This window comes from Penicillium chermesinum (genome assembly GCF_028974085.1).
Source record: "Penicillium chermesinum strain IBT 19713 chromosome Unknown utg000003l:1.0-5111272.0:1.0-5115320.0, whole genome shotgun sequence".
In the NCBI taxonomy this organism is placed as follows: Eukaryota; Fungi; Ascomycota; class Eurotiomycetes; order Eurotiales; family Aspergillaceae; genus Penicillium; species Penicillium chermesinum.
In genome coordinates, this window is record NW_026695313.1 from 1,482,560 (window position 1) to 1,508,149 (window position 25,590).

The window sequence follows — 25,590 nt, forward strand, 5'->3', positions numbered from 1 at the left end:
TTGATATATGGACATATAATCATCAGCACGACTACCTAGGTAAGTCTAGTCTAACACGAAATGGCAACCAGCCCCTGACCAGATCATGATGCAAAAATAAGGGTATTTGCAAGAAATTTCTGACAAAGTCAACAGGCTGAAGCTCAAGGAGACGCATGTCCTTCCACCTCGGATGGCTTGCCATCGTCTACTGCCTTGCCCCACGCACGCTCAAAAGCCGAGTCAGCAGCGGTCTCTTCCTGCTGTGGTTGCTGCTCTGGCTCTATTAACGTCATACCAGGAGTGCCTTCTCCATGCTCAATTATGCTGGGTGTAGTCTGTGCCAGATCAACGCTGGCTTCAACGTCTACCTCTTTGTCAAGCATCACGGGCGCAGACGAAGTATCAGAGTCCGCGTCTGTCGCACGTGGAGCCTCAGTATTTTCGGGCTTGTCAGTGGCACCGAGTAATTCAAGATCAAAGTTGGAGCTATAAATCACGGCAGAAAATGCCTCCAGCTCTCGGACATCACGGTCCATCACGGTCAAATATTCGTTTGGACCAACGGGCCCATGGCCAATCACATGGGCCTGGCGGGCAAGAACAGCTAGGAGATTTGCAAGCTTGGTCTTGCGTCCGCCGGAGCCAGGGGGGATGACGGTTTGCACAGAGTCGAAAGACTGCGGCGCTACTTCTGGCTCCGCAGCCGGCTTGAAAGCTTCGTTAGCGCATTTCACGTCCACTAGAGTCGAGAACCCCTCGTTCAGTAGAAGAGTCAAGACGAAAGAGAAAGACGGCGAATCAATCAGATCAGCAGTTTCGTCGAGAAGGTGGCGAAGTTTCGATGCGGTCTCTGCCGATGAGGGATCAGTCACACCTTCAACGCCCGATTCGCGCAGGACAAAGTCTTCCTCTTCGGTGGAAGGGAGGAGGCAGGACAGCCATTTCGTGGATCTAGCGGGAAATCCCTGTTAGACATACCCATGTCAGATTGGGGGATCGTAGGGTCCTTACCGTCGCTCGGCCTCTGTGCTCCCTTCAACCTTCTTCCGAATTTCGAGGGTCAGTTCTGATAGCTTGTCCAGGCTGATATCCTCGCGAGGATTGAGCGGTCCAAAGAATTCTTCCACGGCAGGTTGAACTCGTCCCATAACCTCCTTCCATCCACGGTGCAGCAACCACCAGCTGAATGCCAAATATCGACGATTGGTATTAAAATCATCGCCTAGGGTCTGAGTGATATCATCATCGTGGTCTTCCAGCTGATGGTAGATTGGGAAACAGGTTTGGCGAGGGAGATGACACTGGAGAGGTAGTTTCGACGGCCGAGGAGATTAAGCTGAATGCGGGTGAAGATGTTGAGCAGGGCAAGGGTGTAAATCATGGTAAACGCCCTTGTGATAGCTATCAAGCATCAGCAATAGTTTCCTACCGCTATTTGGATTTTTCGAGCAGTCAGTTTCCGGAACTTACAAGTGATCTTGACTTCATTCCACAGCTGTGTCTTGTTCCGCTTGGGCCGAGCTTGGCCGTCCTCGGTGGACTGCCCCAGCTGCGCCTGACTTGCATGCACGTATCCTTCGCTTTGGAAGCTCGCAAAGCTCTTCCGGTCATCTTCAGGTAAGCTTGGGGACACCGAGCTCATGTCCGAGCCGGCTGGCTCGCCCGCATTGATCCGCGCTAGCCTCTCCGCCCTTTTCTTCTGTAATTCCTTCGTCAAGTCCTCGACAGGGAGTGCTTCGACGATATTCTCGGTGGCGGTTGGTAGTAGAGCAATAACGGTATAGGTACAATCGGTCTGGTTTTGTTCGAATCGCCGTCGGAGGCTGTTTGGAATGGTCAGCCACTCGGATCAACGCATCGGGGAGGGACTGCGCCTATCACCAAGGTCGTGTGCTTGCGAACACCAGCAACTAAGGGAAGCATTAGATGATAGGTTGAGCATAACTCACTTTTCCCGGGCAATTCTATCACTGCTCATGCGCTCTCGCGCCTCAGAGATCTTGGAAAGCACATATTGGCCAGCAAGATAACCAGCTCCTAGCACCCCGGCCCCGATCGCGAGACCCTTGCGATTGCGTTTGAGCCAGCGCCTTGCGGCACCGATCATGTCGAAGATTTTCTTAGATTCACTTGATAGAGAGTTGTTGATGGCTTCACGATTGCGAGAGCATTCTTTGTTATGCGGAGGTTGGGCAGTTGACGTGGGAGGTCCTCCTCGGCCGCTGATCGCCGCCGCCAGAGATCGCCCCAGCCTCGGCTAGGCGCCTCTGTGAACAGACCCGTGATGGTTATGACCACTCTATGGGCGTTGTCCTCTGTCATTGCTTGAAAGTATTATGGGATTTCGCTTTATTAACTCTCTAATTTGAATTTTCATTTTTATTATTTTGATTACTCTGGAGAGATCAAACAAAGCTCTATGAAACATGGTGGTGGCATCTGCTATGACTCCAGCGTTTCCCCGGATTGGATTACCCTATGTGTTACACCGACGGATACAGAAAGCGGTGAGCCTGATAGGAATTTGCCATTTATCATGCCTTTTAGTTATTAGCCGGAAAGCTGCTACCGCCCGCGGACGGCAGAAATTATTGTTACGAGAATTACAGTTACTAACCCCATGAGGTCAGTAGATGCTGTGTTACGTCCCCGTACATTGCCCCATGAGCTCGAGGGCAGAGAAGTGTTATTCCTTTCTTTTAGAATCGACGCCATAGACGCAGCTCTGCGCCATGCTCTTGGCACATTGTCAACTGAATCTTCTTTTCCTGTCCACTCAGTTACTATGCCCAAAATATTTGTGTCTCCAATACGACTCGGAACTTGGAGTGCCTTGTTCTCGCAATAATCTACACCTGCTCTTCCAAAGAACGGGACAGTGCTCGGTATATTTGACTGGTGGCATATCTAGAACGTGGCTAGCCAATACAGGCTTTTGGGACTTTCAAAGTTCAAAATTGACTTCACACCGCATACAGCAAATTCTCACGTCAGAATGAATGCCATAGAGGAGTCCTTTTGAACACAGCAAAGTCCAACAACTTGGAAGAGCACAGATAACTATTCTTTTCGGTAGATACGACGCATGTATCCATTCCGATCACACTCTATCTCGTTTTTTATAAAAATTTTGACTTCAACTTGGGATGAGGGTTTGATTTTGGCTCTATCTCATGCCATGGGGAAAGAATAACTGGCTCTTAGCTAAAACCTCATTAACAGTGCATTGCTGTGTTCTCTAGACCGTGCTCTGGAGGTTTGGCCAGAGGATTCCCTGTCTCGCTCGCCCAGCAATGACTAACTCTGGACAGGCGGCTGACAAAATGAGTCTTTCTCGCCGACCTCTTCTTGTCAAGTGTATCGGCCCTCACCTCGAGGTATTCCTAGGACGAGCTGAGCCATGATTATGTTACCGGACCTGGATGATGTTGTCAGGCTCACCATTTCAGTGGAGGATACCGCTTCTGTAGAATGTGCTGGGCTGGATCTGAGTTTCCCTGCAGAGCCTAAGCAGTCTGTCCGTGTTCTTTGTGGATTTGAGAAGGTCACTGTGGCCCCAGGTAAGACCGGACAGGCTGGACTTACCATATGGTGCGTCACCTAGCTACAGAGATTTTACGGCTCAACAGTGGGCATTTGCCAAGAGCAAGGATACTTCTGGTTGGGGCCAAACTCTCGAGACCTGCGTGGCGACGCCGCTCTACAAATTTAGGGAGCCTGTGAGTAAGTCCTACCTCTAGCACTTGTACTAGGAATATCATCTAATCCGTAGGATGAATACCGGAGTCCTCGCAGGATATACTTAAAGTTTTATAGGATAACAACCAGTTCGCTTCTTTCCATCTATTACCTATCCCGATTGGCTTTGTGCGTGGGGAAAAAAGGACAAACAAGCAAAATGCACCCCACGACCGATGGGCCCCAGAGCAAGCTCAACTCGTCCAAATTTGCCTCCGCGGCCCTGGCCGTCACTAAGCGACAACATGGCAGACGAAAGCGGGACCCCAAACACCATTACGCAACCAGCACTCACTGCCGACAGGGCCAATGATAAGCTCGATAAGCGTCATTCGGGTCAGCCCGATGCCAAGTTCAACATCACGAACTCACCCCGCCAAAATTCTCTCTATGACCTGAATCACAGCTCAGCATCCTGTACATGCCCCCCTCTGGCCTCCGCCAACCCCGACACACAACACCGTCCGTTAGCCGCGCTGGGCTCGTTCCACTGCGGGCGGGGATGGAGCCCCGCAAAACCCCTCCAGAGTATTTTCTGGAGATCTTCGCCGACACCAGCACAGTGCGCGACGTACTCAAAGGTGAGTTCTACGAAGTTACAGACTACAACCTACACCCGGTGGCTTCAGAGACGGGATACCTCCAGGCTCTTCAATCTTTTCATTAGCGCCGCCCCCTCCGGCAAGAGTCATTAGCTAATTGTCGAGCCCCGCCGCTCTCCAGGCGTCCTCAATCTCATTTTCTTCCACCGGTACTTCCCCTCCATCCAGCCCGTCACTTTCGACGTCCTAGACTTTACTCTCCCTGCCATCAATGATGCGGATCTTGAGACGCTGATCGACTCGCGCGTGGGCGCGCTCGTCCGGCAACGCCTCTCCTCGCCGCCGGACGGCAAGGTCGGCAGCGGCGGAGGCGTGCGGGGGCGCATCGCGGTCGAGTTCTACGAGAAGAAGCGGCGGCGCTCGGGGATGGGCTTTTTTGGGCTGGGGCAGAAGGGAGAAGAGGAGGTGTGCTGGGAGATCTGGACGTTGGATGTGACGATCGCGACGCCACGGACCGAGGCTGGTAAGTTGGATTGGAATGCTCCACGCGGTCCTAAGGCGCGTTTCATTTATTCTTTGTGACTGCGATTTCGGCAAAGCCGAAAGTGGGCAAGTTAGAGAATACTAACTGGGTTTACAGAGCGCATGAAGGTTCGGAAGGCGATGAATAATATGCTGCAGAAGGCTGCGTTGAAGATCTTGACCTTTGTCAATCGCGACAAAGACCATATCCCGCCTATCACGACTAGCGAGTCGAATCCGTTTCCCTACAAGATTGTGGTGAATCCGCGGGCGGATGGTTGGGGGAATCGCATTGGCTTGTATTAAGCTGCGCGACTTCGAATGGGCCTTGACGGACTTATATGTGACGTCTTAGGAACAATGAGCCATGTGGAGTTGGGGATTTCTGTTTGTACTCCCTTTTCTGTTGGGTCCTTCCCTGGTGGCTTCCAATGGCTTCCCTGGCGTTTAGGAATACATGGTCTTTCCAACATGCTCTCTGTGAGTAAATGAGGCGTAAGAGCTAGTAAATACCGCGCCGGCTCAGCTATGAGGCTTGCGCAATGTAAAATATGGATGTACAAGGAAACGAAGCTACTGTGGTCTCTTCAAGGTGCAACATAATTGTGTTCCATTCCACTTATGTAAATCCAACATCGGAAACCGCCCTGCCCCCAATCCCTGGAGGACACACATTCTCCTCACCGGTCCTCCCATTCTATGGGCCCCCCCCCTTCTTACAGTTTCATTCATAGCAGTGACGGTCGCAGACCGCCGTGCGTTCGTCTCGTTAGCAATCCCCGACCTGGTATGGAGAACCGAGCACCTGCAGCTGTCAGAGCTAAGCCACAGGGCGCAACATTATCGGAGCGACTCTCTATATCGATCTATCGTGCAGGCATTGTTGGGGTCTTTACTGGTCCTTGGCGGCAGCCTCGGCCTGAGCGCGCAGGTTGGTGGAGGTGCCAGAACTGGAGAAGAAGCGGCCAACAACAGGCTGGAGGAAGGAGTGGAAGACGATTTGGGCGCCGCTAATTAACTTGTTAGCTTGGATTCTAGAGAATACACCATGGATATAACATACTTGGTCTGGGGAAGAGCCATCCAGAGCACAAGGACGAACTTGAAGATGTAGTAGAAGGCTAAATCATAATGTTAATGGGGATTCAGGCCTCTGGGTTGTGTGCTTGAACATACGGAACCAGTAAGCGGCACTGACGGCGCTCTCAAGAACGGTCATAAAAGCAAATACAACCCAGTACTGTAAAATCGTTAGTTAGATCATAGGTCCGAGGTACTTGTGAAGGTTCATCACGTGGAGCTTATCGCTCCCGGTCGGCATGTGGTGTGCTAGGAGCAGCAGACCTGACCCGAGAGGTGAGTAGGTCATGAGGAACGTACAGTAAGCCACTGTAGATAAGACTGAGTTAGCGACATTTCCAATGGTCCGTATCAGCCCCGAGGGCATAAAGAGAGTTCTCGTACCTGGGTGTCATCCGCAGTGCCCGAGGTGAAGAGGGCCTGCAGGGAATAATAACCGGGGAGGAGAAAGCCGGCGAGGTTGACAAGGAATTCACCAGCAATGTTGAAGAAAACCAGAAAGAAGTAGACGCCAACCAGACCCAGGACGGCGTAGACCTTGGGGACAGAAGTCTGACGCTCCAGGTTGTTCAGGACGGGGTACTTGGAGAGCTATGAAGACGTCAGCGAATATCCACAAGTATCTACGGTGCTTGCATGGTGCCTCAATGAAAGGCCGTATCCCGATCTCTCTGTGAATTTGCACACAGTGATCGCACAATGGGACATCGCCAGAGTCCTGCAGCTAAAAATGGGGCCGCGGGTCCTGGGCGAGGCACCAGCAAACGCACAAGAGGGATAGACCTACCTCCTTGTCGAGCTGAGCAACGGCGTGCTGGGCACGATCTTGGAAAGAAGCCATAGCGGAGAATGTAAGAGCTTTGTTGATGGATCTCGGGGGTATGCGATTTGATGTATTTGAGAAGTAGGAAGTGTCAAGTGTGAGATCGTTGCGTGGGCTGCACTTCGCTCAAGCTGGCGCTTCCGCTCCCGCTGGCTAGGCCGTGCGCTGGGCACGTGACCCATGACGTATCGAGTAGTAAGGTTCCAGAAGGGCTGGGATGACGGAGATTTGTTTTGATTTCACTTGCAATATCACTTGGAAGGCCTAGGAACCTGGATACCTTGTACTTGGCCTACTCTATGGCTCCCAAGTAATAGTTCCAAGAAGAAAATAGAAGAAAATACTCCGTGCATCCGTACCTTGGCCATGAGCAGCAGCTGCCAATCAGGCTTGAGGCATCTCCCAAGCGGAATCTTTACTCTAACACGCGACTCATGGTTATCTCTCGAAACCGAGCAGTCTCAAGGGAGTTTCCATTGAAAAATTTGTCGATGGGCAAGATGTCAGTTAGAACTTGAACACCATGTAAAGCTCCAGTGTGTTCCTCGGCTGACGTTAAGAGTCCGCAGGCAGCCAGAATAGTTATGCATCGGCTCTACTACTAGGCATTACGAGTCAAACGCATCATGATATACTAGTAAATGTTTTGGGTTACATCACAGTGACATATCAATAAGAAGTAACATCTATCCAAGCTGGGGAATGATTGTTTACAGATCTGTAATGCCAGGACTGAACGCCTTACCCACCTTCCTCACCGTACTCCGTGCCCTGTCCCCACCTGCCCTTCCATACTTACGGCACGCAGGTACGCGGTGAGGAACCAGTTCGGTCCCTACATGATAGAGCGGCACGGGTATCAGGCTCGCCATGTTGAATTTTGGGGAGACCTGGACCAAGCTCTGTTTCATCAAGCACATGTGGACTCGGATATCACGGTCCAAATAGTATGTTCATTTTGGGTATCCAGATCTATAGTGGGGCTGACGATCCGAGGTCTTACGTCGCGAGGGCATCATGTGATCAGTTATAGATACTCGCATGGCTGCTTGGAGTCATGAATATACAGCAGTGGATGTTTCCTGTATACCTCGCACAATCTAATCTTCTCCATATGTTTCAGGCCTGTTTCCAGCGTATCAGGTAAAGGTTCGTACCGGACACTCGGTAACCGGGCCCTCATCTCACCAAGAACTTGAAAGAAGTAGATCGACCGACTCGGGTTGTATACAGAAACCACTCCTATAGCTTGAAATATCATCCGCTCCGGATACAATGCCCGGATTCTCGTCCCAGGACCCTCAAGTATCAAATGCAAATTCTTGAACTTTAAAGCGCCCCGAATTGTCAGCATAAAACCCCCATTGTGGAGCAGACTCACCGCCAGCTATGCATGATATGATTGGGAAACAGGGGTCTGCGACGTAAGAAACCGATTGGATTCGACACTGCAGCACGCAGCCGAAACCTGGCTTCTTTCAAGATCTCTACTCGATGTTTCTGTCTCGTAAGTCGCCCCCTTTTTTCGCCCGTAATGTTTTCGCGCAAAATCCAACATCCTTAAAAGTCGTAAGGCCCGCCCGAGGTCTAGCCCGCCACACCCGCTTTCCGCAACTTTCCCCCTCTCCCCTCCCTTGATTGCTTTCTCAGCCTCAACCACCTGGGAAGTTCCTCCAGCCCATTCCTCCATTGTGGACTGGTGTCCCCACCTCCACTCGAGCCCGTCCGTCATTCACCACACCTCGAGGACTCCGATGTGACCGATCCCTCCACGCTTCCCCTATCGGCTCCCCCACCCCTCCATAAGGGCGACTTTCGCCAATTGATTTTATATCTCGACCACCGCAGACAAGCGCATCGCATAGTCCGATACCTGCTACCTTCTGAACCAAGGAAACACCAGGATCGAGATCCTTCCCGCGTGGGACAAGCAATTGTGCACCCGAACTGGCTCGTGCCATTGATCTGGGTCAATTCGCACGGGGAACCATCGCTCTTTTTTTCCCCTTCAATTCGTCAAAAGATTTCTGTTTGTGAGGTTGGATCGTCCAACGACTCATCTCAATGAGACCCCAGTATGTTGAGACATGAACTTCCTGCTATCTGCGTTGGTTGAGACCCAGCTTCTAACTAATCCTCTTTGTTTCCATCAGACGAGAATACCATATTGTTGTCTTAGGTGCCGGAGGCGTCGGAAAGAGCTGCTTAACGGGTACATATCGCTATTCTACCGCCGCTGAGGCTTACATGCGCAAGAACTATGGAAGCTAATTACCCGTCGCAGCACAATTCGTGCAAAATGTTTGGATCGAAAGCTACGACCCGACAATTGAAGATTCATATCGGAAGCAAATTGAGGTAGATGTGAGTGTGCCTTATTTTACTGAGTGAGGAGCGAGCTCCGTTGTTGACGTATCATTTCCAGGGACGCCAATGCATACTAGAGATGTACGTACTTCTGTCAGACAAGGACCGATCGTCTTACCTGGAGACAAACTGACCACGAATTGGGGACTATAGTCTGGACACGGCGGGAACAGAACAGTTCAGTGAGTAACAACCCCCCTCCTGAGTCCAAACTTTTGCCTTTTGCTAACGTCAATCCAGCGGCCATGAGGTAAGAACACCGCGTCCTCTCGACCAGTCTATGTGACGTGTCCATCAGACTAACAAGTGTTATCTCGTTAGAGAGCTTTATATGAAACAGGGCCAGGGTTTCCTCCTTGTTTTCTCCATCACTAGCATGTCATCATTGAACGAGCTGTCCGAACTTCGGGAGCAAATAATCCGTATTAAGGATGACGAAAAAGTCCCACTGGTAATCGTCGGCAACAAATCCGACCTCGAAGAAGACCGCGCTGTACCCCGCGCTCGTGCTTTCGGCTTGTCTCAGAGCTGGGGCAATGCGCCATACTACGAAACATCAGCTCGTCGCCGTGCAAACGTCAATGAGGTCTTCGTCGATCTCTGTCGCCAAATCATTCGAAAGGATTTGCAGGGCTCAGGGCCTCACGGCGACTCTGCCCGTAGGCGTGAAGGGAGCGGTAGCGCTCGCTATGACCGCAAGAACCCTGGCAGGTCGCAGCGCCGCAAGTCTCCGTGTGTCATCCTGTAGATGATCCTGCCTCAAGACTTTGCCAGGCATTTGGGCCTCCCGAATGAAAGTGGGAAATGCCCGTTCGAACCTTTCGACGTCTCTTTACGTATCTCACGATTTCTTTTCTTACGCCTGTCATGCATATGCACCTCTTATAGAACACTGCGTCGCCGCCGTCTCTTTTCTTCTTGTCACATATTATACCATCTGTTCTCTTCACATCGCAAAACAGGGACTTGGTCTCGTTATCTGTTTCAGATTTACTGAGGATTTCTTTTCTACCGCATGACGGGCTCTCAAAAGTTGGCTGGAATAAAAGCCTCAATATTGGAATGTTTCTAAGTGGCCTTTATTATCCACAAAAAGTCTTGCATCTTTACAGACGGTGAATCAAACAATACCAAAAAAAAAAATTAAATTCCAAGGCTTATCCGGACGTCGTATCCATGACTCATATAAATGCGAATTGTATCCGCACCTTCACATACGGAAGACACCAAACCTGGTCTGGATATCGGGCTCTGCTTTCCCGCCAACAGCAGCTGCCAGACCCAGCCCTAACATGGTTCTGGTTTGAGCGGGAGGAATGACTCCGTCATCCCATAACCTAGCAGAGGAGAAAATGGCCTCGGATTCGCGATCTATACGGTCTTTGAGCGCTGGGTCTGCGGTTTTGCCAACAGCTTCCATGACGGAAGACAGTTGCTCAGAGCCCATGACGCCGATCTTGGCATTAGGCCACATGAACATCAACCGAGGCGAGTACGCACGACCACTAAAGAAAGAATTAGCAGAATGAAAAGCAAATGACACAGAGAGGGGGAGGGGAAAAGAGATAAACTTACCACATGCCATAGTTACCAGCACCAGCACTCGAGCCGAAAACAACCGTAAACTTAGGCACATCTGCGCAAGCGACTGCCGTCACCAGCTTCGCGCCGTTCTTCGCAATACCTCCTTTCTCGGCATCAGCACCGACCATGAACCCAGAGATATTCTGCAAAAAGACCAGCGGAATCTTCCGCTGGGCACACAACTCAATGAAATGAGCCCCCTTCAGCGACGATTCGGAGAACAAGATCCCATTATTTGCTACAATCCCAACCCGATGACCATGTATCCGCGCAAACCCTGTCACCAAGGTCGTCCCATACTCGCGCTTAAACTCAGCAAACTCGCTCCCATCCACAATCCGCGCAATGACCTCGTGCGCAGGGATCTGGCGTCGCAGGTTCGTCCCCACGATTCCGTTCAATTCTTCCGGGTCGTACAGTGGCTCTCGCACCGCCTCTGCAATCTCGCGCGGGAGGTCGGTCGTGGGATAGTTTAGGTTTGCGACAGAGCGCCGCGCGAGGGTCAGCGCGTGCGCATCGTCGACGGCCAGGTAATCCGTGACGCCGGAGATGGAAGAATGGAGCTGGCCACCGCCCAGGTCTTCCGCCGAAACGATCTCACCCGTTGCAGCCTTCACGAGTGGGGGACCGGCAAGAAAGATGGTGCCCTGGTTCTCGACGATGATGGTCTCATCGCTCATGGCAGGGACGTAGGCGCCGCCCGCGGTACACGGGCCCATGACGACGGAGAGCTGGGGGATGCCGAGGGAGCTCATGCGGGCCTGGTTGAAGAAGATGCGGCCGAAATGGTCACGGTCCGGGAAGACATCTGCCTGGCGCGGCAGGTTGGCGCCGCCCGAGTCGACGAGGTAAATGCAGGGCAGCCTGTTTTCCTGCGCGATGGTCTGGGCGCGCAGGTGCTTTTTTACCGTGATCGGGTAGTAGGTGCCGCCCTTTACGGTGCTATCGTTGGCGACGATCATGCATTTTACGCCGGAGACGCTTCCAATACCTGTTATTATGCCGCCGGAGGGCACGTCTTCGCCTTCGTATACGCCGTGGCCCGCTAGTGGGGAGAGTTCAAGGAAGGGGGTGCCGGGGTCAATGAGGGCAGAGACGCGGTCACGGGGGAGCATCTTGCCGCGGGCGATGTGCTTCTCCCGAGCCTTTTGGTGGCCGCCTTGTGCGATTGTTGTGTGGAGGGTCGTCATGCGGTCGAGAAGCTCTTGCATTTGCTGGGTGTTTTCGCGGTACTCGGGAGACGAGGTATCCACAACCGTTGGCAAGACAGAGAGTGCCGATGCATGATGAGGGTGTGTATAGTTTGCAACTGTCCTTGCGCCTTGGATCGTTGACCTGGGTACAGCAAAGCGTGCGAGGTAGCGTGGGCTCGCCCGTATGCCCACGCTTCGTAGGACGAGCGGGGACGGGGTACGCATTGCGGGGAAGAGGATAGGGGAGCCGGGGGAATTCTTTAGAAACTGATTCAACTAGCCTCTTGCTATGAGTCGAGAATAATATCCCAGGGCATATTATGGCCCAAGTGGTGCATTCGGAAAATATGTAGAGTCGAAAAGATCTCGCAAGGGTTCTTCCCCGGATCTCTTGATGCGGAGGTGCGAGCATTGCCGCTGGTAACCGAGCCGAAGCATCACCGCTTCCAGTACAAGATATGATTTGAAAACAACGACAGATACGGTTGGTGATAAAAGCTGATATATGAAGGGGAAATGAAAGAGAAATATCAACTCCGTAATTTACTGATCTTCAAAATAGGCATGATTTAGTCGTCTCGAGCAAATGCGGTGGAGTGATGTCCGTCGCAGGGCGGGGATGCACGCGCCGAGGCTTGCCGCGTCTCCTCCGCTATTAATCTTAAACCCAGACTTACTCCTCCCATTTTCTTTGTCCGCCATTGTGCTCGACATTCGCAATGGCTTCTAGAATACTTCCCTCATTGCTACGTACCTCCGCACGCTCACTGCGGCGGAACCCTGTCCCCGCATTAGCTCCGGCTTTTGTCCGCAATATATCCACGAAGCACCCAGCAGGTTTCACGCCACCAACGGAGGAGGACTTACTTGAATTACGAGAAAGAGTTCAAGAATTTACCCGTAAGCTAACCTGCATTTGCCCGTCTTGCGAGTAGAGCTGACTCGGTTTCAGGACGAGAGATTCCAGCCGAGGTTGCAGCACGGACAGATGAGCAAAATAACTTCCCCGCTGAGATGTGGAAGAAGCTCGGTGATGCTGGGTGAGGTTATGCAAGGGGTTATCCCTGACGGATTATCTGTATGCTGACAATCAAGTAGCTTCCTTGGAGTCACCGCAGACGAGGCCTACGGTGGCTCAGGATTGGGCTACCAGGCGCACTGCGTGGTAATGGAGGAGATCAGCCGAGCATCAGGTAGGAGAACTATTTCCGTTCGGGATATGGCATGATGTGGCTGACAGAATCTGGTCTTTAGGAAGCATTGGTCTATCTTACGCAGCTCACTCGCAACTCTGCGTCAATCAACTCTCCCTGAATGGCTCCGCAGCGCAGAAAGAAAAGTACTTGCCAGGTTTACTATCAGGAGAGAAGGTTGGCGCATTGGCCATGTCAGAGCACTCGGCAGGCTCTGATGTCGTTAGCATGAAGACCACCGCTAAGGAGGTCGACGGCGGCTGGGTGCTGAATGGAACAAAGATGTGGATCACGAACGTAAGACAGCTTGCTATGTGAAAGCAAAATCATACGGGATTATACTGACATTTTCTATTTTGCGCAGGGCCCAGATGCAGACTACATCGTGGTTTATGCCAAGACTGAGCCAGAAAAGGCCTCCAAGGGCATCACTGCATTCGTTCGTCGAAACGGGCTTCGAGGGCTTCTCATGTGCGCAAAAGCTAGACAAACTGGGGATGCGTGGTTCAAATACTGGTGAACTTGTCTTTGACAACGTCTTCGTTCCTCGCGAGAATCTCCTTGGCGAAGTCAACCGAGGAGTCAAAGTATTGATGGAAGGCCTTGATTTAGAGAGGCTCGTTTTGAGCGCCGGTCCGCTTGGGTATGTTCGCACCATTCCAGTACGACGGACCATACTAATATTAAACAGTATCATGCAATCTGCCCTTGACTTGGTCCTGCCGTACACGCACACCCGGAAGCAATTTGGGACTCCTATTGCTCACAATCAATTGATCCAGGGCAAGCTGGCCGACATGTACACTAAGCTTGCAGCCTCGCGAGCATACACATACGCCACAGCGCGAGAGGTAGACAATGGGGCCGTGGCTCCTGGTCAGTTGGTGATCCGAACTCAAGACTGCGCTGGCGCCATCCTCTATGCCGCTGAAAGAGCGACAGAGTGTGCCTTGGATGCGATCCAGCTGATGGGTGGAAACGGTTATATCAATGAGATTGCCGCGGGACGATTGCTTCGGGATGCAAAGCTGTATGAGATTGGGGCGGGTACCAGCGAAATCAGGCGGATGGTCATCGGTCGTGCGTTCAATAAGGAGTACTCCTAGAGCTGGAAAAGAGTAGGAAACAAGAATATAACGTGGTAGTCAGTCGTTTTAGCAAAACCAAGGCGCAGGATCTTCTGTCTCCAATTCTTGTGACTGACGCAGTATCATTTTCCATCGTATATAAGGTTCCAAACTAATTTATTTCCGGTAAGAGGACTGTTTAATCAGCAATTTACCTGGTCGTCGGTACGTCACACTGAGTCAGGGCCTTTGGCTGCCTGGGGGACGTGCCCGGGAAACAATGGGTCGCTGATTTGGAGTTGATACTATCGGGCTTCGGATCAGAATGAGAAATGGGGTTATATTGATCAGAGCTGCCTGACTGTATGTAGTCGCTGCAAATATAACCTTGGGGATCACCTATTGTACAAAAGTCCATCTTGAGAAGCCCAGACTGAAAGGGATTCCTACACAGCATGAATATCCCAAGGCTGGCTCCATGGTACTGCAGATCGTGTATCCGACATCTGCTATGCGCAGATAGATTGTATGCATTCCTTCGTTCGTAACTTTCATAAACGCCATGACCTGAAATATTTACCCCAGGGGCCTCGAATAGCAACGCAGATCTTGAAGCAGGAACAACTACTTCTTTGACCTAGCAGATCGACGCACAGCGCCAGATGAAGCAACCGGCCTCCCAGAGTCCTTGATATCTGACTCGAGCGCCACCCTTTTCGACCGACTGCGCGTCGAGTTACCGGCTGGATTACTCTTCTTCGGGTCGGGAGAAACGACCTCGGCCTTTCGCTTGCGCCCTCTCTTTGCAGAGCTCACTTCCTTTGCTCCGTCTAGTTCGTCTGTGGACTGAATTTGCTCCGGTGTAGTATTTGAAGCACCTCCAGCGTCCATACTGTCTACATGATCCGTTGACAAGACGTCTGACATCTCGTCTGAACTCTCCATCTGGTAGCCCTCACCTTGGAGGTTTCCATCATCGGCGTCTGAGGCATCGGCGTCGGATGAGTTCGTCCCCAGCGACCCACGGGCCTTTCGTTTCCGTAGTCTTGACTTGTTCAACGACGGCTGAGCGGACTTGAAGATCTCCCGCCAGTTCTTGAGGAGAGCGACCTTGTCCCCATTACCAGGTTGATAGATCTGGACTTCGACATCCTGGTCTTTCTCCAAGTTTTTTGTTCGCCAGACCACGCCCTGAAAGGATGCCGTGTCTATGTTCAAGCGCGACGTTTGTTTAGGTAATTTTCTAGAGACACGAGGACCTGGGTGGCCGCGGGAAAATTGGGTCGGTTCTGACTTTGCGCGAAGGGTGCTCTTCTTGACAGTAGGGTCGTCATCGTAGTAGTCGTCTGAGTAATATTCCCAGTCGCTGAAATACTCTTCGAAGTCGTAGGCAGGGTCGTCGTACAAAGCCGCTTCGTAATAGGAGCTTGCGGCGAGTTCATCCTACACCGCACAAAAGGAATTAACAACAAGGCTCTCGAGGATTATAGGTCCCAATCCAAGTGCACTTACCACTAGATCAGGTACAGGGTCCTCGAAAAGGTAGTCTTCCTCCCATTCGTAATACTCCTCGTCATCCGACATGTTAAGGAAAGGGTGTACAGCTGAGAACTTTGAGTAGATGGCGCAAGGAACTCGACAGATCAACAGCAATGGCGATCCAAAATGGCACGCATCTGTAATATATGCCTGGGTATAAATGCAATGCGGAAACAAAGACGGACGCGAGGGAGTGATCGGTGATCGGTGATCGAGGTGATGGGGGCTGATCTTTTGCAGAAAAGAGGAGCCGCTGAAATAAGCCTTGGCATTTTTCTGCGCGGCTCCACTCTTTTTTTCTTATACATTTGGTTCTCGTGCCAAACATATGGCTTTCCCAGGAAAGCCTTTTGCTATTTAATAATCATCACGTGGAGCTAACTCATGAATTTAAATGAGTTATATGAATCTTACCTTTATATATCATATATGTGTTGAACTTGGCTTCGTTGTCGTTGGATATGGTTGCAATGGCTCCTTTTCCCGCTGATCTTCATGCACATTACTACCGTGGTGTCCCCAACTAGACAATGCAGGACTCTGATGAGATTGATGAAGCTCAAAGGATGGTTTCTTGACGGACCACTCTAACGTACTGGTGCTTACTGCCTTGGTTTAGGCACTCCCGAGTCTACAGAATATAAAAGTCAAACACATCCGTTAAATGTCGAATGGAAGCACAAATCCTGCCTAACGCTAATGGGTATTCATAGTTCAATGGCTATATATCTTGTTTGTTTTTTTTTTGTCTTTTTTTTGTCTTTTTTTTTTTTGATAAAGGAACTCTGCCAGCTATTGCCTGGTCGTGGATCATGGGTGCTCATTCGGCAGCTCCCACCGGTATGGTCTTTGCCATACTGCATATAGCCTCAATTTCATTTCTTAGAGCTTCTCTGTGGCTGGAACCCCAGATTAGAAGAATGTTAGAGGATTTGAGCTTGAATTGAACCCATTAGAGATTGTAGATGAGAACCAGTGTCTAGACGATGTTTTATCCATGTGTTGACGGAGTATCTGCTGAGTGTATTGAGACGTAAGTGTAGCAGCCTACTAATTTGACTCAACATCGTGAGGAAGACAAATAGATGGCTGGACTCTGGAAAACTACTGCGACACAAATGCGTTGTTGCCTAACTTGCTGCTCATATTGCAGCAATTCAATTTCGCGTTGGAACGGGGAAGATCCTCGATTTCCCACTCGGCACTTATTACTAGTATTTGGCTCTTTACATCCTCTCAGAGACTCTTTTTTTTCTTATTACGCAGTTATGCATCGTCAATAAAATGCGCATGTCACATGTCCATGGCTCTGGGGCGGTGAGATCAATTGTTTCCCCGCAATCTCGCTTTGCGTCGGCTAACGGCGTGAGCTACGAAAAGGCATCCCTTCCGCTCTTTTCTTCTCCAATTTATTTCTAATCATGAAAATACACTGAGACCTACCTTCAGCTGAATCATCTCAGTGGCATACTGCTGCTCCCACCATCATGCCCCTCTCAACCATCCTCCGCATCGCTCCCCGTCTTGCGCCAGCTGCGGCCCGCAGGACAAGCAGAGCCGTGTCGTCAGTTTCCGGGAACACTTCCACAGACCAGAAGTCCTTGGATTCAATTTTAATAGCCAACCGTGGAGAAATCGCACTGTAAGTCCTAATTCTATTTTTCCTCTCCAGCTTAAATAGTTTTACTTACTCGTATTCATAGACGTGTTGGGCGAACAGCTGCCGAACATGGTATCCGCGTGACAACCCTCTACACAGACCCAGATAGCAGATCACAACATGCTTTGAGCTCTCCATTTGCATATAACTTGGGACCGGTTTCGGCGTACCTCGATGGGGATCGGATTATCGAAATAGCCAAGAAGGAAGGTTGCCGAGGCATACATCCCGGCTATGGATTTGTATGTTCTGCAGACACACTGGTCATAGCGCATAGTGCTACGAACGGATTTTCACTGACTGGACCTACAGCTAAGTGAGAACTCTGCATTTGCCCGGAAATGTACGGAGGCTGGCCTCGTGTTCATTGGCCCACCGTGGAAGGCGATTGAAGATATGGGTGACAAGAGGTAGGATCAGCAAGTGCTAAATTTCCAGGCGCGAGTACTGATTTCTAATCTTACCTTAGTCGTTCCAAAGAGATTATGCTTGCTGCAGGTGTACCCTGTGTTCCGGGATATCATGGACAGAACCAAGATCCGCAATTTCTTGAACAAGAAGCCGATAAGATTACGTACCCTGTGCTTATCAAAGCTATCAAAGGTGGAGGCGGCAAGGGAATGCGGATCGCTAGTTCAAAGGCAGAGTTCCAAGCACAGCTTGAATCTGCAAAGTCGGAGGCGAGGAATTCCTTTGGTGATGACCAGGTTCTTGTCGAGAAGTACATCACCACACCTCGGCACATTGAGGTCCAGGTCTTTGCGGATAAGCATGGAAACAGCGTTGCACTTGGCGAGAGAGACTGCAGTATTCAAAGGAGACACCAGAAGATTCTTGAGGAATCACCCGCACCCCATCTGCCTGAAACTACCCGAAAAGATCTGTGGGCCAAGGCTAGATCTGCTGCTTTGGCTGTCGGATATGAAGGCGCAGGAACAGTTGAGTTCATCTTCGACAATGACTCGGGTGAATTCTACTTCATGGAGATGAATACCCGTCTCCAGGTTGAGCACCCTGTGACCGAAATGGTGACTGGTCAGGATCTAGTTCACTGGCAGATCATGGTAGCTGAGGGGGCCCCGCTCCCTCTTACACAAGAGCAAGTCGAGGAGCAAATCGCCAACAGAGGGCACGCCATTGAAGCGCGCATACATGCCGAGAATCCGAGCCAGGGCTTCATCCCTGATTCTGGAAAACTGCTTCACGTGAGAACCCCTGCTACGTCCGAAGACATTCGGATCGATGCCGGCTTTGTCGAGGGCGATGAAGTATCAGCTCACTATGACCCAATGATCTCCAAGTTGATTGTCCGCGGCGAAACCCGTGAAGAAGCAATCCGCAAGCTTGGAACAGCACTCGAAGAGTATGAGATCGCCGGCCCAGTGACAAATATCGAGTTCCTCAAGACGATTTGTCGCAGCCCGGACTTTATCTCAGGTGCTGTTGAAACTGGCTATATTGAGAAGCACCGCGAAGAACTTTTCCCACAGAAGACTATCGAAGATGAAGTGCTTGCGCAGGTCGCTCTAGCATGCTTACACCGAGACACAAGCTATGGACGTCAGGGATCTCATGGTCTATCCGGAAAAGCGGTCGGCTTCACTCCAACTTATCAGCAGCGACAGCTGTCGTTCGCCGAGTCTATTGCCCCTGGGAAGGAAGGTCCTGGGCTTGATGTCCGCATTCAGCAAACAGCTGATCGATTCTTCAACGTGGAGGTGAACGGTCGAGTTTTCGAGCAGGTCGAGAGCCGCCTAGATCCAGTCTCACATGTCGTGACCTCTTTCTTCCCCACACACGGCTGGACACAACGGTTATTCAGGATGAGAATACCCTTATTGCATTCCAGCGGGGTCTGCAATACCGCTTGGTCATTCCACGAGCGACGTGGATGGAGAAAGCACTAGGAGGCAAAGATGTGGCGAACAGCGTCCTGGCACCGATGCCTTGTAAGATCCTTCGAGTGGAGGTGCAAGCAGGGGATGTTGTAAAGAAGGATCAGCCTCTCGTGGTCATCGAGAGCATGAAGATGGAGACAGTGATTCGCAGTCCTCAAGACGGAACGATCGCGCATGTGGTACATCAGCAAGGTGTAAGTAAATCCGCCACTCATCATGGGTACTATCATCATCGATTCCTTGTGGACTGCCCTTACCCCACTCAGGATAACACATGATAGCATAGAACTAACATTTCGTTTAGGACCAATGCAAGAGCGGCACCCCACTGGTTGAGTTCGAAGAAACTGAAGGATAAATATAAATTTGACATCGATTGCCGTGAACGTGTTGATGATATTAAGCAACGAAGCATAAATTAGGTTTTCATGTTTTAGAATCCATCTCACAATATCTGAGAGATATTCTCTCGTCTAGTACTACTAGTTAACTGGTAGGAGCCTATTTCCAGGGCCAAGTACCCAGGTAAGTTGCTGGGCGGGTTCACTGTTCAACACCAAAATATACTGCCATTGAGCTCGCCATTGGGATATGTTCTGAGAACTTTTTCTCACGCTCTTGATTTCATCCTGTTCTTTTCTCTTCTTTTTTTTCTTACCCAATCCGGGCGGCTGTGGTCAAGAAGACTTTCATCATAGAATAGTTCCTGTATTGTACGGCACGGTGGACCTGCCTGGCTAGCAAGGCCTTCCGGGGTCCTTAACTATGGCAAACCCTCCAGGGTCCCAGATTAAGGAGTACTACAGAGAGCCTTTGATTAATGAGAAAACTGTCTATCCTGAGACATTGGGTGTCTGTCAAGTTCAATTGTTGGCACTCCCCACATTGTGGACCTTTTTCGGGGTGCCTTGGGTCAGCGGCTTGGATATTGAGAGTAGGCTGTCTACGAGCCACGGAAAAGGGGGAAGCGGCGCAACTCTGGAACAAACACTATTTATGTGTCTACTGAAGTAAGGTGGTACCCCGCATACTGACTGCTATCCTGTAATACTTTCGCACATTAAGGTCAATCATTTCAATTCATACAAACACATTCTTACTCTTTATGCCTTATATTTTCCAAATCAAGCTTAAACTCAAGTAATCTCATGCTAGGCACGTAAAGACGCAAGAGCTCTGTCAGTATTATAGTAATAGTGGCAATACCTTACATACGCTTATAGCGCACTGCCCAGGTGGCTACTCGAAACTTACCTAGACGTCATGTGCTAAATCCATTAACCCTAAATACAGTTACATGCCCAAGTGGCTATGAATGCTGATCTAGAAGATAATCAACCCTTCATAAAGTTTGAGAGCTAAATTCTAGGCTTGAAATAGTTGAAAATTTGTCCACGCTTAAAGACTGTGTTGCTGATTAGGAAGTTCGCGCTTCACCATGCCTCACCCTAAAAGGCGCATCAACCTGACCTGGTTATAGAATAGCTAATCGTTCGTTCTCTGGCAATGCAAAACTTCATATAGACCCAATAAATATTTTCAACATACAAGATGATTCTGAAGAGTTAATTGACCCTCCAAGCAAGACTGTCGACCCTGGCACCTTAAAATGAACAAGTAAAGGCCGACGGTGTCATGGATGTGCTTGATGAAGGCAAGACAGCACTGCTTCTTCGTGTATACCCCCTACCCCGCCCTTCTGCTTCTTGTTTTCTTTCTCTTTTTCTTTTTTGTTTTGTTTTGACTTTTTTTTTTTACTCCCTCTACTTCCCCTCCCACCCATCCTGTGCTACGCGGAAGTTTTCATACGCGTCCCAGCTTCGACATTTGTTTATTATCCAATCAAAGCATACTGTTCTTTCTCAAGCCTGTTAAGTATGGAAAGCATTGTTTTCGCTCTCAAGTCACATCTAATGCTCAAGAGGCATCAGTCACGACGCGTCCTTCGTTCGCGATGGGCAGCCCTATGGATGAGTCGTTCCCGGCAAACCTGCCCCCCGTTCCTCGCAGACCCCAGCTGCCCCCTGTTCCCCGCGACCCCCCCTAACACCTGGGGTTCCAGCGGCGTGTCTTACAGCGACGATAACGACAATGCGGACCATGGATACAACGATTATCACGAGTACAGCGATTATCATGGGTACAACGATTATCAAGGGTACATCGATTATCATGAGTACGACGATCATCATGAAGACGAAGATCATCATGAGCACGAAGATTATTATGAGTACGACGAGGATTATGAGCCCCCGGCTTCAATTTATGCGGGTTCAATGCCCCCCTTGGAGTCTGAATCCGCTGCATCGGGAGATGATGTGGACATGGACATCCACGGTGACGATGAGTACGTGAACGACTCCGACGATGGCCCAAACGACTCCGACTTTGACTACTACCGGTCTGATGACGAGTCGGACTCCGACCCTCGTTCCAATGAGTACTTCTATGGAACGGTCGACTTCAACGAGGAGCCTGACGTGGATAACTGGGAGGAGGAGACTGAGCCAGTAGTTCAACAGCCTGTGACGGTAGCTCAACAGCCTGTGGCTTCTTCGAGTGCACAAGCCCATCAGGCTCGCCGATTCGAGTTGGTGCACCGATCAGCTCCTGGCCATGAAGTATGTCGCCGATGCCCCCTTTCGATTGGACTTAAGGCGCAGTCAGTTCTAACTTGCATACAGTCTGCTCGCAAGTGAGCACCTGGCGGATTGTTGATGGGGACTGGAGAATTGTCAAGGCCCTGAGCTTTATAGTCCCCATCAACATGAATCAATTGATGCCCTGTCAATAGAGGGCATTAGCGTTCAAGTCCACTTGGTGGTAGTGTCCTGACTATGATGTCGTGTCTGTATTCTCACAGTGTAACATATTGTCCTTTTTCATGGTGTTTCATGTCCATGGTTCCCTCACACCTCGAAACGGTAGCCATCCGTACCTGTAGTAGTGTCTTGGTAATATGCAAGCGTTTCCACACTCGACCTCTATGTGTGACCCAAAGCGTAAAACAGGCAAGACTGAAGCGAGACCAAGGCCTACAATACCCGTGAATCAAACCATGATGAGAAGTAATCGTCAATTGTTCCAATAGTCAAGATGATTTCGCCATGATCTCACCCCCAATAGCCCAAATATCCATGCTTCAAATGGTTTCTCCAACACGTCCAGCGGGTGACTCCTCTCAAAATAAGCATGATGAAACCAAGAGCCCAATTTAGTATCCGCCATGAGCAACACTCGTATTTCCCAGCAATAGAACTTTACTCGCAAGCCCTCCACTCCCAGGAACATAATCACAGCTATCCACGATCTGTATTGAAACGGGTTTCCAGTAAATTCGCTCCCATTGCCGCCAGCGCACAAAGCATTTCCTCCATCCGGCATGATCCTCGCAAGATGTTTTCTCGGCTGCGCAACATCTGCATTCCGAACAGTATTAACAAGGCCAACCCAATCATCCGGAGCGCTATCCAACCGCGCAGCAACCCTCACACGCCCGAGCCTCTCTCCATCCTCGCTAAAAGGCACGCAGAGATTCTGTGCGCTGTCGCTAAAATACACAAAATTCCCAACAATCTCAGCCTGTTAATCCATTTGAACCGGGAAATTCCCCGTGGTCAGGTGCCTGAAAATAAGCTTGTACGCCTCCCTCGAGGGATTCGCACGGAAGAGCGCGCCAAGTCAATCATTGCGTATCAGGACCACATGCTGCTATTTTCGGTAGCATATCTAGACCGTTTAGCATAATAGCTTCCGGGGTACGAGCTACTGTGGCAGCCTCAGGGCTGTGCGCAATATTGTTCAAGTGGAGCGTGTACGCCGTTTCATTGTAGGAGTCATAGCTGTAGTGGACGCCGCCGACTTGGCATACTCTTCCTCGGCGACTGTGCTGATACCGTAGAGGACGGTGGCGGCCTAAAGAGAAGGTACGGCTTCTGACTATAGACGTTTTCAGGATGGATCGAGGGTGTGCAGCTGGCGTTGGTGGAAAGTCGTTGATCGGTAATTGCCGTCCGGGCTGGGTTCGCTGGTTTCGATGTCCACGGTCAGAGGGCAGAGACTGTTTACTGGCTAGACTATTGCAGCTAGAGCTATAATAACCCTTAAGTAACCTCGGAGAGTGTGGCTTGACTGGATACCAGGCTAAAAGAACGGCAAAGAAACTGAGATGGCATCGAGGAACATCTTTCGGTTGGTCTGTATTCTTCATGCTGTCGAAACAGTAACAAACCGTCATTGTAGGTCATGCAGGTATCCGTGCACGGATCTGCTCAGGTACAAGTATATCTGCCATCTACCCGGAGCTCGGATCCCGTGGTATTTTCGACGCACCGCTAAGCAAAAAAAGGCCCCATCAGATCTCGAAGGGACGCCCATCTTGCCGACAGGAATCGACGATGTCCATTGTTCAGAGAGTTGGGAGTTCTGGTCTAGGATCTTACGGGTACTTCGGAGGAATCACTTGCTCATACCAGATGTGTGGCATAATGTGTGCATCCCCGAAAATCTTTAGAGGGTGCATCATATACCCTGGACTGATGGCATTGAAACGAATACCATGAGCGGCCCATTCAACAACCAGCAAAGCTGTGAAGTGGCTGCCTTAAACGCATTGTAAGTTGTCCGTGGCTGCGGTAGATTGACGATAGATCCCGGACATAGAGACCATGACGAGCCTGCTGGGTGCTTCCATTCTGTATGCTTAGCCACACCCGCAGCGAACAAATAGGTGCCATGCGCGTTTACTCCCCAGAGCTTCTGCATGCGGTCGAATGGTTAGCTGATGGCATCGAATTTCTCAGTGGATCGCACCGATGGTACTAGGTTGTCGACGGCCGTGGCTGTTTATCTAGTCGTAGTGGGCGATGGTCTTCGGCATGCTGGTTCATCTGAGCACCTGGCGTGCAAGCGGCTGTTGCTGAGCAGGATCTGTGAACGTTCAGACTCGGGATTCTCGATGCGAATCTGCTCCATAAGCTTCTTTGCCAATAGTGGTGACTCTGCTTCTGCAAAAACAGGTCATGCATCTAGATACTAGACTGGGAATCAACTAAATAGCTCATCTTGCAGATCCACATGTACTGTTCAGATTGACAATAGCCAGATCAGGCTAGAGGATACAAGCATCTTCGCCATGGCAAGACCTAACCCATGCACGCTCTTGGAGAGCAGGCTGGCCTTGTTCTTGAGGATAAACTGCGCGAGGGTCCGCTTGAAGTGTTCTCCGCCACGTCCCTCGGAGACAGGCTGCGAAAGCACCTCGTTGTCTAGAGGGCAAGTTATCTCCGCACTTTTTGTCTGTACGGGCAGAATGGCCTTCGAAAGGCCTGGAGCTTGGTTCTTTGGGCTGTTTGTCGTTCTTTGCTTGGCAAGACGTGATCGAAAATGAGGGGATTGTAGATGAGAATGCTAGTGGGTGGGTGGCGTTCAACAGCTTAAAACACGTGTAATTACGTGTTGAGCTTTGTGGCTCTGAAGGCAGGTTGTACTTGGAACGTAATCTGTAAGGCCGAGTGAAGAGCCGAGCAAAGGTGTATAATGGCTGGGGTGGGGAGGGATCAGGGGTAACGTGAAGATGAAGCAGAGACACTGAGAGCGGGGAAAGAAGCTGCGCGAGGAGCGTCGGAATGTCTGACAGCCTCACCAGAGTGGTGTGTTATAACTCTTTGCTGTTGTTATGTTAGAATTGGTTTGTGGATGAGTGACCGGGTCTAAAAGGCAATGATAGTGTCGGCCAATACTACGTGACAATATTAGAGACATTCGTGACCTATTCGAAGATATACGTGGGTAGCAATAAAACACCTCTGAGATTATTGTGCACTCTAGTGGTAGTAGACCAATATAGGGGGCAGCGCGTGGGTGATCTAACAAGAGTAAACCCAGGGAAAGGAGAAGGCAGTGCGGTAAACAGTAGGGGCCATCCATGGAAAAGACCTGGGTAGAGCAGGATAATTGAAAGGACGGAGCTGAGAGTAACTACCTACAATGAACCAGATAAGGCTATAACCAATCAAAGTTATCTGTCTTCTGCCCCCTCGCGGAGGTGGTCTAGTGGACTCATCCCTGCTGGCATGATCTGGGAACAACGTAGTACGTGTCTACGCGACTCGGAACATGGATAGCACATCAACCCTCTAGACACCCTCCATCCCCAACGTGGCGGGGGATCGAGAAGCGGCTGCCAAGTAGAAGACCTGGCCTAACTTGGGGGAGTAGGTTAGGGGAGAAAGCTGGGCATCTTGCTTCCGTGGACGCATCGAGGGATTTTTTTTTCTTTCCTTTAGCTTCATGCATTATTCGAATATCTTTGTTTCTAAAAGGACTCATAGTTAACTAGTGGTGGTGAGCTTGTTAAGATGGTCTTTATGGCTGGTGTTTTGAAGCTCAAGAAGTTGCTGA

At 50.4% G+C, this 25,590-nt stretch overlaps 11 protein-coding genes across 11 annotated transcripts; 6 read left to right on the top strand and 5 right to left on the bottom strand.

Moving 5' to 3' along the window:
* Positions 1–143: 143 nt before the first annotated feature.
* On the bottom strand, positions 144–2,304 carry N7468_003451 (peroxisomal biogenesis factor 3; the record flags this gene model as incomplete). Its single annotated transcript, XM_058472748.1, has 6 exons — positions 144–933; positions 994–1,211; positions 1,262–1,383; positions 1,453–1,805; positions 1,932–2,133; positions 2,184–2,304. The coding sequence occupies 6 exons, from the start codon at positions 2,302–2,304 to the stop codon at positions 144–146; spliced, it is 1,806 nt and encodes a 601-aa protein (XP_058331751.1).
* Positions 2,305–3,382: 1,078 nt separating this feature from the next.
* N7468_003452 (uncharacterized protein) lies at positions 3,383–3,586 on the top strand (the record flags this gene model as incomplete). The annotated part of the gene is made up of 1 exon (XM_058472749.1): positions 3,383–3,586. One exon carries the CDS (start codon positions 3,383–3,385, stop codon positions 3,584–3,586), a length of 204 nt encoding a protein of 67 aa, XP_058331752.1.
* Positions 3,587–4,141: 555 nt separating this feature from the next.
* On the top strand, positions 4,142–5,090 carry N7468_003453 (autophagy-related protein 101; the record flags this gene model as incomplete). Its single annotated transcript, XM_058472750.1, has 3 exons — positions 4,142–4,301; positions 4,444–4,785; positions 4,903–5,090. The coding sequence occupies 3 exons, from the start codon at positions 4,142–4,144 to the stop codon at positions 5,088–5,090; spliced, it is 690 nt and encodes a 229-aa protein (XP_058331753.1).
* Positions 5,091–5,676: 586 nt separating this feature from the next.
* Positions 5,677–6,705, bottom strand: yop1 (putative membrane biogenesis protein (Yop1); the record flags this gene model as incomplete). Its single annotated transcript, XM_058472751.1, has 6 exons — positions 5,677–5,794; positions 5,848–5,905; positions 5,961–6,024; positions 6,165–6,173; positions 6,249–6,455; positions 6,652–6,705. The coding sequence occupies 6 exons, from the start codon at positions 6,703–6,705 to the stop codon at positions 5,677–5,679; spliced, it is 510 nt and encodes a 169-aa protein (XP_058331754.1).
* A 2,046-nt stretch (positions 6,706–8,751) lies between these two features.
* N7468_003455 (uncharacterized protein) lies at positions 8,752–9,802 on the top strand (the record flags this gene model as incomplete). The annotated part of the gene is made up of 7 exons (XM_058472752.1): positions 8,752–8,762; positions 8,841–8,899; positions 8,972–9,051; positions 9,113–9,135; positions 9,208–9,236; positions 9,295–9,304; positions 9,376–9,802. 7 exons carry the CDS (start codon positions 8,752–8,754, stop codon positions 9,800–9,802), a joined length of 639 nt encoding a protein of 212 aa, XP_058331755.1.
* Positions 9,803–10,264: 462 nt separating this feature from the next.
* On the bottom strand, positions 10,265–12,056 carry N7468_003456 (putative 3-methylcrotonyl-CoA carboxylase, beta subunit (MccB); the record flags this gene model as incomplete). The annotated part of the gene is made up of 2 exons (XM_058472753.1): positions 10,265–10,559; positions 10,630–12,056. 2 exons carry the CDS (start codon positions 12,054–12,056, stop codon positions 10,265–10,267), a joined length of 1,722 nt encoding a protein of 573 aa, XP_058331756.1.
* A 494-nt stretch (positions 12,057–12,550) lies between these two features.
* Positions 12,551–14,130, top strand: N7468_003457 (uncharacterized protein; the record flags this gene model as incomplete). The annotated part of the gene is made up of 7 exons (XM_058472754.1): positions 12,551–12,731; positions 12,784–12,871; positions 12,930–13,024; positions 13,086–13,321; positions 13,389–13,463; positions 13,507–13,667; positions 13,716–14,130. 7 exons carry the CDS (start codon positions 12,551–12,553, stop codon positions 14,128–14,130), a joined length of 1,251 nt encoding a protein of 416 aa, XP_058331757.1.
* Positions 14,131–14,715: 585 nt separating this feature from the next.
* On the bottom strand, positions 14,716–15,675 carry N7468_003458 (uncharacterized protein; the record flags this gene model as incomplete). The annotated part of the gene is made up of 2 exons (XM_058472755.1): positions 14,716–15,534; positions 15,604–15,675. The coding sequence occupies 2 exons, from the start codon at positions 15,673–15,675 to the stop codon at positions 14,716–14,718; spliced, it is 891 nt and encodes a 296-aa protein (XP_058331758.1).
* A 1,442-nt stretch (positions 15,676–17,117) lies between these two features.
* Positions 17,118–19,546, top strand: N7468_003459 (acetyl/propionyl/methylcrotonyl-CoA carboxylase subunit alpha; the record flags this gene model as incomplete). The annotated part of the gene is made up of 6 exons (XM_058472756.1): positions 17,118–17,272; positions 17,334–17,532; positions 17,603–17,700; positions 17,760–19,053; positions 19,113–19,382; positions 19,493–19,546. 6 exons carry the CDS (start codon positions 17,118–17,120, stop codon positions 19,544–19,546), a joined length of 2,070 nt encoding a protein of 689 aa, XP_058331759.1.
* A 1,612-nt stretch (positions 19,547–21,158) lies between these two features.
* N7468_003460 (uncharacterized protein) lies at positions 21,159–21,887 on the top strand (the record flags this gene model as incomplete). The annotated part of the gene is made up of 1 exon (XM_058472757.1): positions 21,159–21,887. One exon carries the CDS (start codon positions 21,159–21,161, stop codon positions 21,885–21,887), a length of 729 nt encoding a protein of 242 aa, XP_058331760.1.
* Positions 21,888–22,873: 986 nt separating this feature from the next.
* N7468_003461 (uncharacterized protein) lies at positions 22,874–23,425 on the bottom strand (the record flags this gene model as incomplete). Its single annotated transcript, XM_058472758.1, has 1 exon — positions 22,874–23,425. The coding sequence occupies one exon, from the start codon at positions 23,423–23,425 to the stop codon at positions 22,874–22,876; it is 552 nt and encodes a 183-aa protein (XP_058331761.1).
* Positions 23,426–25,590: the final 2,165 nt, after the last annotated feature.